We start from the raw sequence: 14284 nt of genomic DNA, 5'->3' as shown, positions 1-14284 counted from the left end.
GAGCTGCGGAATGTTGCATCACAGCATCATCCTGTAGTCTGTACTGCCTGGATAGCACCTAGAGCAGGGATCAGCAAGGTTTACCTTGCCTGGGCTGGTTCACTCCAGTGGAGATCCTGTCATGGGCCGGATAGCACATGAGCGAGTGCGCCCGTGATTCCCAGCGTCTGTGCAGGCGTGATTTCCGGCACCGCAAAAGCAAGTCCCCACGCCGGTTTAATGCAGCGCACAGCGACTGGCTGAGCGGGTGGCTCAGTTCAGGGGCGGCTCATGGGCTGGCTAAACGACCCCCATGGGCCGCAGGTTGCCGACCCCTGACCTAGTGATAGTTCCCATCACAGGAGCTGCATTGTAGGCTTCTCCCACATGTAACAGGACTTCTCCCACATGTAGCAGGATTAGTACTGTTAAGCGCTGCACCATGCAGTTAGCATCCCCAACTGAGAGGGGGGTGTCATTTCAAATGCTTCCCTGACCTACAAATCCAAATGCCTGATATTTTTGATCGTTGGTGCTCCTTAAAATACTGCTATCGGCAGTACCATCTCTATGCCACCAAGGTGATGTCAGCACACTGCTCTGGTATGCAGAAGGTGAAGGTAAGGAACTTAAGAGGCTTCCCCAGCCCTGCCTGCGGAAGGACTGCACGCAGGGCCTTCTGCATTCAAAGCAGGTGCTCTACCACGGCCAAATATCACTAAGGACTAGGGGAGAAAGGTTTCAAATTGCCCTTTTGTTCTGCTCTTAAGTCTTCCCCTCCACTATCCTCTGGGAAAGCATTCAACGAGTGCTAGGCTTTGGGGCACAAATCTAGGGCACCCCTCAGTAAAAATGAGGACGGTCCCCAAATGCAGATGGACTGTCTTGCTACGTTTTTTGGAGTACTGTAATCCACACTGCCATCTAAAGAGGAGTGGAGGGATGTATAAAGACCACTGCGCCCAGAAGCCTTAGCATTACCTAACTGCGCCGCTGTACGAAACGATAGGGAGCACCCACACCAACCCCCTTCCTTTCAATCTGCAGTGGTACGGTCTAGAATTCTACCCTCTCATTCTGTGTCACGTAGAGCGAGAGAACGGCTCTAAGCTTCGCGGCTGCCATTCTGGAAAGGGACGTGAGTGAGGCGCGGGGTGGGGTGGAGGGAAGGAGCGTTATAGACACACACTCACACACGGCGGCCCGCAGACACTTGCGCATGCGCACACCCGTTTGGAAGGGAGGAGCGTCGAAAGGGAAAGAGGCACGCGCTCCTGAAGAGAGAAAGAGCGCGCGCGGGCGCGCGTCCATTTCTTCCCCCTCCCCCTCCCGGCCCGCTGCCTCACGTGGCCACGCCGGCGGGGCGCATGCGCTCGGCGGCGGCAACGGAGGCGGTTTGTTGTGGTCGCCATTTTTTGTTGCATTACTGGGAAATCCCGGCGCCGGAGCAGCCGCCGGAGTACGCCCCTTGCGCTGGGGGTGGGGGCGCAACCCGCCCGCCTGCCGCGCCCCGCCCCCAGCGCGCTTCTCCTCCTCAGCCCCAGCTTTGAAACACGCCGCGGGCCGCAGCCGCCTCCTCAGGTAAGAGACCCGCCCGCCTGCCTGCCGCTCCCCATCCGACCGCCCTCCGGGCCCTTCCCAGGGAGAGGAAGGAGAGAGGAGGGGAGGGAGGGACGGAGGGGAGGGAGAGAAAGGCGGGCGCCGTCGCGCCTTCCTCTTCCTCCCCGACCCCCCCTCCCCCAACCGCCACCCGTCCAATCCTTCCCGCCTTTCTGCTCAGCTCATCCCGGCTGCGGCGGGCAGATTCTCCCAGGGAGCCGGACTCTCTCCCTCTCTCGTCAGGCCCCGCCCCTGGCCGGCTCTTCCCCGGCTTCGCCTCGCCTCGGGCGGGACCCCGCTCGTCCTCCCGGCCGGGCCGCCCCGCCCCGCCCTCATCCCCTCCCCGCCGCCCGACCCCACCCTGATTCTCCGCCGCCGCCGCCTTTTCTCCCACTTCCTTCCCCCAAAACTTCTGCCCTCCGCAGCGCAGCCGCCCGTTTCTGCCTTCTCCTCCCCGATAGGCCCGGCCTTCCTTACTGAGTTCCCACATCCTCCTCCTCCTCCGATCGTTGCTGCTGCTGCTGGTGGTGCATAGATGGACAAGACCCATCTTTTTTCTCTCCCACCCCTTCCCTTCGTCTTTCTTTCTTGCAGCCTTGTTAGTCTTTATTACATTAAGCACCATCACACACTGTTTCCAGGCTTGTGGAGCCTTTTCAGTGTATTATTTTACTTCGTCGTTGGGCTAAAAAAAAAAAGATTTCTGTGGCAATCTAATAGCGATATCAAATGCTCATTATTGTGATAGCAATATAACGGTATCAGATATTCGATTGGTATTAAATATTAAAACCACTGAAGCTTAGGCTCCAGTAAATCCAGTAGTCTTTAAGGTGCTCTCCTCGCGCCCCCCACCCCAAATCTCTTGGGCATTTGTGATGTGCAAATGCCTCTGGATGAGAAAATCACTGAGTTCTGCTAACCTCAAACATATATGTGTATTGAGTGGGTGGGGTTTTTTAAAAAAAATCTAGATGAAATTAATCTATACTAATTTATACATGTACAAGGTGGTTAAAATGATGAGCCCTTTTAACTTCAGGTGAGCTAGGATTACCATAAATTAGTAAAGTAGGTAAATGTTGCTCCACTGTGCACCAAGATTGATATGGGGCTTCTTGCATCAAGATACCTGTTGGGTAAAGCTCAGCCTTAAAAATTAAAAGAGTTTACTTCATTGGCTTAAATGAGATGTGGGTTGATCCTTTTGGGGATTTTACTCCTTCCAGGAAGTGAATTTATGTTTATATTTTTGTTGTATTTTTGGATAGCCCCATAAACAAGGATATCTCCCCCTGCCCACAATCATGCTGTGAGCATTTCAACTATTGTGGTGTAATAGTACACTTGAGTTGTCTTCTTTTCTCTGGAGAAAGTTACCTAGAATACACAACCTTCGTAAACTGCCCTCATCATAATGTGTCCTATGTTCTCAATCTTCCCCTCCCAGGTGAGGATAAATCAGTACATGGTATTTGTAACCTTCGGCACAGCACTAATTATTATAGTGTGTTACTTGTATCTTTTATTTTTTAAAAAAAAATCTTATCTCTTTCCCCCTCCCTGCCGCAGTTTCTTATGCTAATACCATAAATGCCATCATGCATAATTTCAGTAATAAGTTGCAATGATATCATTTGCAGCAGCTATGAATGGTAAGAGCAGGTAGTGGAAAAGACATTTAAGTTGACAATACAGATAACCTGTAGAACCCTTGCTCCAGGATGTTGCTGACGCCAGGTATTTAATACTATCTATAAAGAAATAATCAGCGCAATCATATTAATGTTTGCTCTGAAATAAGTGCTGTTATGTGTAGTAAGGTTGCTCCCTAACTGCAATGAGCACAAACCATTGGAACACAGGGGGACTTCTTTGTAACATATATAGGATTGAGCTGTAGATGTTTCACAAATAAAACTGATGGGATATAATTGTTTTCCATATACGTACCTACACCTTGTGATGGAATTTGTTTAATTCTGTAATCTGGATGGTAGTTGCATTTACCAGTGCTGTCTTTATGACCTCAATGCTTTATGACCCCATGTGCCAGCTTACTTGGGTCCAGTTAATCACAACTTTGCGTAAATTGAGATTTCCTTTGGTTTCCTGGAGCAGTTCCGTCTATGCATATTTGTGGTACCTGTTGCTATTTACAAATGAGGTAATTCTTAGAAACAAATACAAAAAATATTTTATCTGCTTATCTGCAGTTGGTTTCTGAAAACCCCTGTATTGGTTCATAGAACATTAGTAAGAGACCCAGATTTCTGTAGGTTCAGAAATTGTTCATAGTTGTTGATGTGGATGTCAGGTTATATATCTTGCATCTCTAGCTGTGCCTGAGTTGAACCTGTAAGTAAGGTTGAGATATGAATTTGTGGCATCTGTACAGCACTGGCAATTATTTGTTAGCCCCTGATTTTGAATAATAGGTTTTCTTGTTCTCACTACTGCAGTAATGTGGGGACATGTACTATCTCAGGTGTAATCATAGTATATTAACTCATTTATGAGTGAGCACAACTTTTAAGAAACTAAGAATGTTGGACGAACTTTATGCATTTTTTCTGCATGGTCACTAGTAGGCAACATTTGTGCAGTATTTAAGTTCAGCATATGCCTGATTTCATACTAGTCTGCCCCTATGCTCTTGCAAAATCCCTGCTGCCATTGTGAAGCCATGAGTATTTTCTTCACCTAGTCTATCCTATACAGTACTGTAAGAGGTAGCATTACTGAAACCTGTGAGATAACTATGTCGTGCTAAGTGAGTGGAGACTAAGAAACCCATGGTGGAATTAATCTTTTCCTCTCCTCTAGAATGGAAGCCTTTGGGAAAGGACCATTGGATAACATGTTGCAGACTCTTGTAAACTAGGTAGAAGAATAGGGGCTTCCTTTCCTTGTTAGGATGCACTAATAGCTCAGGAGCATAAAAAGTTGTGGGGCTGGTTGTTTCTGCAGCTGAGGAGGCTGAGCGGATAGGTGTCTCACTTTTTCTGATTTGCCCAGAATGTCCAGATACAGGATTTTGGATGGGTAGAATATTTGTGTAGGTTGTTTGCTTGCTTGTTATTTGAAGTTACATTGCCTTTCACACTTGGGGTTCAGGTTTTTTACACACTGACTGAAAGTGCCACTGGGGACATGGAAAGGTTACAATGCTATAGGCACTTCCTGTGGTTGCTCACTGATACCATGGTATTTACTGATAACATGTTAGATGTGGACAGTACAGATAAGGATCAGGAAGTTATTTTGTGATAGAAGTTGATGATTTCATAAACCTCAGTAGTAGTTCAGTGGAAGATGACCCTTGGTAGTAAGTACAGTGAAAGGTGACATCTTTGGGATGTAGTAAATACTTTGTTCTTAGCTGAAAAGTACAGTAAAGAAGGAAAGAGAAGCTCTTTGGGTCTTGGCAAAATACAAGATAGCTATGAGCAACAAAATGTGATTTAACAAAAAAAAAAGACAAATTGATTATTGGATTACTAAATGGGTATTTTCACAACTTTGTATAAGGCTTTGATGAAAGATATTCCAGATGTTCAAGAAGCATAATTTTATAGACCCATGGAGCTGAAGGACCCCAAGGCCACCTCGTTTATTCACCATCACAAGGTGGGGTTATCTGTACATCAGCATAAGATCAATCCATGAAAATTCAAACCACAACATGTCACAAGCTGAGAGCAAGTACATCACATAACTCTGTAAGCATAAATCATTTTAGGTGATTGAAATGAGCAGTCCAAGGCACATGCTGCAAATTCATGTTGTTTCTGTGACCTCTTTAGAATGAGTTTACTGCAGGGCAAACTTTTGCCTACAGCCTTTTTCACCTGGTGCTAGTTGCAGAATTCTGACATCTTTGCAGTGATAGACTAATATGGCTACTGTTCTAGAAAGTGGAACAAGTTTTGCATGGTTTTTCATAGGCAACCACAGCATCTGGTGCAGCCACCAGGTACATTAAGGGCACCAAAATACCTGTTTCCTTCATGGCTTGTATTGGATGTGGCAGTTACCCAGAAGTGGGGAACTCCTTTCTCCACCCACCCCTGCAGGCCAACTTGTGACATATGTGCAGGGGCTGTCATGCGGAAAGGTGACAACTTGAAAGAGACTCACCTTTGAAATCCGTTTGCAAACAGTTTCAATACATGCTGCTTGCAAATGGACTTCAAAGTGATGGCAGCCATACCTTTACCTGACATCAAATATGATGTTAGAAGTGGGACAAATCGGTATGGTTTGGAGGAAATGGCCTTGCAGGCAAAATTAGGACTTCTGGGCCTAATTAGGGCCATGAGCTGGAGGTTCCTTGTCCCTGCAGTGGCAAAAAATCAGTGAGATGATCACTGTACTAGAGTAAAAGTAAGTTGAATGAGAAACATGGCACTGTCTGTTCTGTTTACGTTCTCAAAGAGAAACTGAAATGTTCTCAGGTGGTAAACAAGCAGCTCTGAGTTTCCACTCTGTGATGCTGAGGTTGAAAGATGACCCGTCCACTTGAGAAATGATAGCCTTCTCCTAAGTGTGTGAATGGACAACAACATTATGATCCGGTGTTAGACTTAATATGGAACTAATAAGTTCCATGGTTTTATAGAAAGGAGGTTTCTTGAACCTGTTAAGACATTTGACAAAGTTTTTGTAAAAATCAGAGGCTTTACATCAGTTGTCTGGGTGGGCTATTTTATTTTTCCTGGGTGCTAGCAGAACACAAAATTGTTAGCTGGGTAATCCTTTTATAATTCACAGACTTCATTTTGTGTTAATTTGATAAAAGACTGGTTGCAGAAAATCCACAAAGAAGAGGAAGGTGTTGTTGTTAAGGCTTGCATACATTTGTTGATACTCTGTTCTCAGTTCTTTTTGAGCTCTTGTTGAAACTATAGGATGGGTACTGTTTAGCGGCCATAGCATAAATAACGCATTTGGCATTTAGCACACTAGGAAGCGTCTTCATCTATCTGAAGGAGAAGCTGGAAGTACAAAAAAGGACCTATTAAGAGTAGAAACAATGTGGCTTGTGAGAATCCTGTATCATTGTTGGTTTTACCATTGTGAAGGCTTCTTACTGTCATTCCAAATTACAGGGAAGTTGGGGCAGTATGACTACTTTGAGTTAAGAGCACATATGCTGATGGTCTTGTCATCTGCCTCCTTTTACTATTTGCCTAAATTACCTTCTGCATAATTTCTCAATTAATTTAAACCATTAAGACTAATTCCTACCTGAATGGCTCCCCCACTTATCATTGTCCTGCCTTGAACTCAAGATCTGGGTGTGAGGTTGTACTTGAAGTTTTTCATACAGAATGTTGACAAACTGGATGCCATCAGATGGAACATAATTTACACAGAACTGCTATAAGGAGCCTGATGAAATATCTTTAGTCTTTTCTATAAATCTTGTAGTCTACCTTACTTGGGTATCATTACATTTCATGAAATGTTTCTATGCTTACTTAACTTTTATCGGCCAGTGTTCCTGGTTGAAGCATTGTCCCAGCCCTCCAAATACCTTTTTCCAAATCCTGTGGAAATCAGTTCAGTCCTCCTCCTTCTCACATATCCAGCTTTAAATCCTCAAATACCTAGTTAACCATACTTAATTATTTTCTTGTACATCCTTCTTTCACATTTTGATTAAATGTTTACTTGTAGTAAACTTTGTGTGGGAAAATTTGCATTTTATTATAAGAGAAATAGAACTGTTAGTGGAGAAGGGTGATGGTCCCATTTGACAATGTAGATCTAGTTCAGTTTGTGTTATCTCCTTCCTAGCCTTCTTTGATTGTTCAGATTTTGCATTCTAAACAAAGGTAGATGGAGACCAAATGGCACTGACTATGTCAGCACATCTCCTAGTTTCAACACTGTTGCAGAAGACGGGGAAAAGGAATTTCCTAGTGTCAAAAAAGAATGAATTTAAGATAATGTAGAAAAATAAGTTATATTAGGAGCCTAATATAGTGCTGTGGTCCACAATAATCATTCAGCTAAAATTGGTTTCACAATATTTTAGCCATAGTTTAAGGAAAGAGAAATATGTATAACAACCCTAACTCTGTGTTCATAGTCAGATCATTGAGTTTATATAATTGGCTTTGAAATTCTGATTCAAGAGCAGGCCATTCCCAACATTCCAAAAGCTTCCAACAAATTCAGGTTGTGATTGCCTCTGGAAAATAGGTGTTTGGTTGTATTTGAACAATCTTAGTAAGTAAAGGAACTTAGACAGACCTGAAAGTCATTGCTTAAAATTTCAGCTCGGTGCACTGCGACTGACAAAAACCCACATTAAAAGCTAACAACTTCAGAATGAATTGGAAAATAATTGGTAAAACTAACATAACTCTCCAATGTACATGCAACTTAGTACTATGTGTAGTCTTAGGTAAAGGTAAAGGGACCCCTGATCATTAGGTCCAGTCCTGGCCGACTCTGGGGTTGTGGCGCTCATCTCGCTTTATTGGCCTCCGGGTCATGTGGCTAGCATGATAAAGCCGCTTCTGGCGAACCAGAGCAGCGCATGGAAACACTGTTTACCTTTCCACCGGAGCGGTACCTATGTATCTACTTGCACTTTGACGTGCTTTTGAACTGCTAGGTTGGCAGGAACAGGGACCAAGCAACGGGAGCTCACCCCGTCACGGGGATTCGAACCACCGACCTTCTGATCGGCAAGTCCTAGGCTCTGTTAGTTTCCTCATATTTCAGAAGTGAATATTGAGCATAAGCTAAATTGATAAGAACCATGGTCAAAAAGAGAGAACTAGATTAGAATATTGAATATGGAATGAGGTTTGTCCATTGACTTAATACTAAATAAAACGGAAGAGTGCTGAGTAGTTTTTAAACAAGCACATATTTTATGCTAGTACAAACCTGTGGCTCTTACTTGCACAGAATGTAGTAGTAGTCTCTAGTAATACTGAGTGGGGGGGGGGGGAGGAAATAAACCCATTCATGGAAGATCAGAGTATCTACAGTAAAACTGTCAATGGAGGAGAACAGAGGGAAGAGACTCTCTGTTAGTATCCTGGGTCATTAAAACATATTGTGACATCCAAATCTAGTTACTGTTGGAAACAGGATACTTGGCTGGCTGGACCTTTAGTATGACCCTGAATAGCTTCTCTTGTCTACTCAAGGCCTCTTCACTGAGACAGGATCTTTCACACCCAAACATGACTAGTAGGTTAATCCATGTCACCCATATTACTGCCAGCAGTCTGCTGCATAGTATTCCTCCTGCCACAGTCTTAGTTCTGTGCACTTGATTTGTGAGATTTCCATGTATGTAATTCAGTGAGAAATCTAGCAGTAATTCTAGGCTTAAGTATTTTCACTTGCACTGTGTTTGTTGCTTTATGATATCCTCATGACCAGTAATACAGTGTTTATCTTGAAAATATTATTATGCTCTGAACTCACTTCGGTCTGTGATGATAATATTCCCCTGCAATGTTTGTGACAGTGCCCTGAATCATCTCTATATACCCTACCTTTTACTCAGAAGTATGGCTCATAGACTTACGGAAACTTGTTCCAAGTAAGTGTTCTTATGATTTCAACATAAGCTTCTATCTTCAGTACTCTTGGAGGCACATTCCATTAAAGTCCGTGAGACATACTTTTCAGTGGAGTCTTGTTTTCCTCACTTTAATCCTTCCACATTGGTCTTCTCTGGCCTTGCTTGATATGTGTTGAATTTTATAAACAGGTTTTCTTTTGCTCTTCCTTTCCTCCCTGAGATGTTACTCAGGGCCCATCTAATTTCACAACAGTGGGGGTTAACTCTTCAGTTCTTTTTGCCCAATATAAATATGAGCCAGTTACATGCTTTAATCCCATGGCTTTAGAATGAAGTTCAGCACAAGGGATTCCTAATCATTCTGGCCACATTTTGACTGGGAATATAACTAAGTTTTATGAGGCTTGCATGTGATGAAGGTAAGACCATTACTAAGTTGCAATGAGGAAAAGAGCTCTCAAGGAGCATGGAATAGATTCCACCTCAAAGAAAGATGCCATTTTGCCAAACAAGATGTTTTTCAGTGCTCAGTGTTTAAGGTGACAGTAGTCTGAAAGTTCCCAGGTTTATAATGAACTCTGTGGCATTCTGATGTAAATCATAGATAGATGTTTTTCTTCAGTCAGGGAAAGGCCTGTGGCCCTTCAGATTTTGTTGGACTACAGCTACCAACATCTGTGTCCAATGGCCATACTGGCTGGGATTGATGAGTGTTCAGAGTCTAAAACATCTGGAGTGCTGCAGATTCCCCACTCCTGTTCTAAGGACAGACGAGTAGCTGGCATCCTTCCACATTGGATCATATGACATTAGAATTTTCTGCAAAGGTTCTGTTTGCTGCCTTAAGTTTTTGAGCATTTCTGAAGGCTCTAATTTAGACTGGGTTTGCCTGACCTTTTTTCTTTATTTCCACACCTCCAGTAGCTTGAGTTGAGTCTCTAGGCCCAGTGGGTTAGGAAAAAATGGCAAAGAAATGCAGACCTGCAACACAGGTTAGCAGGCACCTAGGCTTAAATAAAAGTGAGGCTCCTAACTCATTTCAGGACCCTTTGGCTAGAACCTTGACAGTAGATTATAGGTTTTTTGACTAGGGTGCAAGGCAGTCGAGTTGTACATGGAGACCTAGCCTTTTTTTACCCTTGTCCTTTTTAAGGAATCCGTGAAATGTCCAAAACCTCTGATCTGGTAGAACTGTGGCAGTGAACCTCTGTTGAGGATACCTGGTGCCCTGTGGCTGGCAAAAGAAAAGGCAGGCACAGCTAAGGAATTGCAGCCAGGCCAGGCAGCCTTTTATGTTAGCCTTGCCAGTTACACCGAAGGATGGAGACAGATAGGAAATTCAATTCAAGCACCCCATGGGATTCTGAACTGGGGGAGAGTTTTGCACCCAGCTGGCTCTGAGAGTCACTGAACAGGAGAGATCACGACTGCCGTGAGTGGCTGTGGCATCATGCCAGCACCATGAGCCCTGTTGTTGCTGGGTCTCCCTTTGCAGGTTATTTCTAGCCCCTGTTCCTGGAAGGAGAGCCAGTTCTTTACCGAGGTATTTTTGGAGACTCTCGCCTTCTCCTCTTTCTTGCTTTGTTTGGGCATAATCAGCCCATTGCATCCCGGAGAACCTAGCAACACCGCCTGGCTTCCCATTGGTTCCCTGGCAGCTCCGCTTCTCCAATGAGAAGCTTGTTGCCATGGCAGAGGCACCACTGCACAGAAGCGAGTGAAGAGGCGGGGATTGAATTTGCTGCCTGGTGGAAATCTGCAGGGCAGAACAGGGACCAAGCAGAGGGTTAATGTGTAGCCTGTGGCCTGGAAGCGGAGTGCAGGCTTGGCCCTGTGCCAGTGACGTACAATGCCAGGGTGGGCTAACGGAATGAAACTCCCCTAGGTAGCCCTACATGTTTGGAAATGCAGCTTCTTGGCTAATTTCTCCTCTGCTGCAAAGAGAGCAAGTAACATGTTTCCTCTTCTCAGTCCCTCCCCAGTCTGCTCCCCCCCTCCCCGCCGCACAGCAAGAAACTGCTTTGGCAAGGGACACACACAGTCTCAAAAAGCTTGTTGTGCATTCTCCTTGTGTAGGGACTGGGCGGCTGTTGCTGTACAGTTCCATCAGAAGCCATTGCAGTGGTAGAGCTGATAGTGCTGACATGTTCAGAAATCATAGGGCCGCCCCATGAATGTCTGAAAATATGTTAGGGTTCTTTTCGTTTCAGCGGTTAGTGTACATTGTAATGGTTTAGCCCCCTTGTTTCCTCAGACAACTATTTTGTGCTGCCGCTATCAATGTTTTTAAATTGATCTCTCATCTGGTAATCTGTTTTTTGGTTCTTGGTTGTTGGAAGGAATTGCCTTGTTGCAGTAATTTGGCTGTGGCAGATTCCAAAAACTGCACCCATAAACTCTTATCCCCCTCCTTTCCTTTAGGAGGCCTAATTGGAAAACCTAGCTCTAGCACACATTAGGGCTAGTAAACCTCAGATTACTTGATAGGAGACCCTCCCTTTCAGTCTTCATGCCACTGAGCTGCTTCTATCCCCCTTCTGAATTTGTTGCAGAAGGCCAAGCATTTTGTTTGCATGTTTTTTATTACATTGCACCTATTGAACTGTACAGTGGTACCTCGGGTTACATACGCTTCAGGTTACATACGCTTCAGGTTACAGACTCCGCTAACCCAGAAATATTACCTCGAGTTAAGAACTTTGCTTCAGGATGAGAACAGAAATTGTGCTCTGGCGGCGCAGCAGCAGCAGGAGGCCCCATTAGGTAAAGTGATGGTGCTTCAGGTTAAGAACAGTTTCAGGTTAAGTACGGACCTCCGGAACGAATTAAGTACTTAACCTGAGGTACCACTGTATTCACTATGCAGTTCACAACATACTAAACTCAATAATACCATGCAAGTTTACCAATAAGCATCTTAATGGTACAAAGCATATAAAAATTTGTGGCTATAAAATATTAGCACCAGCGCAAGCAATAGCATAGTCATAGATGTTAATCATTACCTGCCAGTGTGCTCCGATCATAGAGGAATAGGGTGGACATGAGACAGGACACAGGCCAGGGCTGCTTTGGTGGGTGCCCCTGCTATAGTAACAGGACGCAGGAGCTTAAACAGAAATCAGCCAATGGGCAAGCTAGAATTCTCCTACTGGAACTGTTTGTTCATGAGGGAGCCAGCTGGGGAACTTGGGTGAAGACATTTCCTTCTGTCTCCAGAGAGAAGAAATGGTGGCATCTTCTTTCCTCCTGAAGAGATATAACCTCTTCTCATCCCAGGAGTTGACTGCATAAGGAAAATAGAATATGCCACAAAAATGTCTCTTTAAAAGTTTAATTGGGAGAGCAGTGGTCTTCCACCAGGCTTTTTTGTCTTTCTCTGCAGCTGTGGGTCACTTGCATGAGACATTTTGAGGTCTTAGCTCTCCTGATCTGCTTCTGCAGTGCACCAAGAGTTAATGAAGGGGTCTGTCACATTGAAGGTCTAGAGAGCAAACAAGAGCTTTCAGGACTGATAGTATTTCATTCTGACTGGGTGCCTGAAATATAGCATGTAACTGGGAATTCTTTATGCCTTCCTCATAAAGCTTCAAATTTCTAGTCAAGAGCCCAACAGTTCTACCTCTAATTGTGTTGTGATGCAGGACTTGCATCACAAAATGTTGTATGTAGAATGTTTCTCAGATACCACCAAGAGATCCTGTCCTCCTGGAGCTTCCCTTGAGACCAGGCATTGGAGATATCCCCTCCATGGTTGAAGCCAGTGCATGTTTGTAGCTTGCAAACACTTTCCCCAGATCAAGTAAGGAAATTTAGCAAATACACTACTTCAGCATAGATATGGATAGCACACTTGTGCAAGTTGGTGAGGAAAACATAGTTTCTTCCCAAGCAGAACTTTGAAGGGCTCACCAGGTCCTGAAGGCACCAGAACCTGAACAGATGGTCAGAAAAGTACAATAAAGTTGAGGTAAAGCTGAAAACGAGAAGTCTGTCTCTTTATTTACACCTCTCAAACTATTCTGACCTTCTATGCTGCAGTATAATGAATGGGAGAACAGTGCCTCAACAATTGGGGGAACATGATTTTTGAGAATGCTTTGAAGCATTGAATAACTTTTGGTTTATTGGAGGCTAGTAAATTTATGCCAGCAGGGGACAGTAGAAACTTGACTTATATCAGGAGTTAATAGTAAGAACATATGAATTGAAGAAGAACCTGTTGGATCATAAGGAAGGTCCATCTGGTCCAGCTTCTTGTTCTCACAGCGATGAGCCAGATGACTGGGAAATCCACAAGCAGGACATGAGGGCAGTAGCCCTCTCTTTACTTATGATTCCAAGTAGCTAGTATTCAGAGGCATACTGCCTCCAACAGTATGTGTTATTTGAATACTGTGTACCTTACAGGTACTAGAATTCAAAAACTATTTTGACATGCTGTAGAGAATTCAGAGGAGAGGCAAGAACTAGTTAGATGAGGAAAAGGTCAAGAGATTGGGGTGCATATTATAGGTGGGGAAAGTCACAGGACATTCTTCATCTTCAAACAGAAGATTTCCGAAAGGGGGCTCACTGTTTGCTTTCTTTCCTTAAGTTCTTAAGTTTGGGATGAAAAGCCCATTTTTTATGTTTAGCAGAGTGAATATCCCAAGTAGAAGAGCAATTCATACTGAAATAATCTTCCTGAGGAATTTTTGGACCATCTTTGTTGGAAGTTTATGAAAGGGTGGTGTGTGCACCAGCCTAAGATACTTGAGGTATAGGGCATCTTTCCAAAGCCAGGGGATCAAACTAGAGGTCTCAAGTTCGGATTCCAAGTCTGGATTCTGAGGTTTTGCTATTATGACCAGAACTGTGTTTGAACTGACCTCTTCCCCACCATGCACATTTGCCTAAGTTGAATTAATGGCATTGCTGAAAGTGCTCGTGTGCACGTTTTTTCTCTTTGATTCATGCACGACATCATTTCTCTGATAACAAAATATGAAGGTGTGTGCATGTTTATCAGCTATTGGTGGGTGCTGCTGTAAAAAAATCACTCTGCTTTTAAGGCCCCAGCCTATGCTCCTTAGAAAGAAAGGCCTTTCCCTGTGAACACATCCCATAGGAATGGTGTTGGGGCTGGACCGAAAGCAGGATAAAGCCAGC

The 14284-nt window shown here is 44.2% G+C and overlaps 1 protein-coding gene across 3 annotated transcripts in view; it reads left to right on the top strand.

Moving 5' to 3' along the window:
- The first annotated feature begins 1052 nt into the window (after window positions 1-1052).
- DYRK1B (dual specificity tyrosine phosphorylation regulated kinase 1B) overlaps window positions 1053-14284 on the top strand; it is a 33708-nt gene continuing 20476 nt past the window's right edge. The window contains exon 1 of one of the 3 annotated variants that reach the window (XM_083750776.1): window positions 1053-1117. Coding sequence is in view for 1 of the 3 variants with exons in the window: in XM_083750774.1 (XP_083606900.1) it covers window positions 9531-9552 (22 nt within the window). In the remaining 2 variants the exon portion in view is untranslated. Of the gene's footprint in view, window positions 1561-9515; window positions 9553-14284 lie in introns of those variants that run through there. The other 2 variants (XM_083750775.1, XM_083750774.1) reach the window with 2 other exon arrangements.

Source organism: Podarcis gaigeae, assembly GCF_964106915.1.
Source record: "Podarcis gaigeae genome assembly, chromosome: 8".
In the NCBI taxonomy this organism is placed as follows: Eukaryota; Metazoa; Chordata; class Lepidosauria; order Squamata; family Lacertidae; genus Podarcis; species Podarcis gaigeae.
The sequence above is the reverse complement of the archived record's forward strand: the minus strand, read 5'-3'. Positions and strand labels throughout refer to the sequence as shown.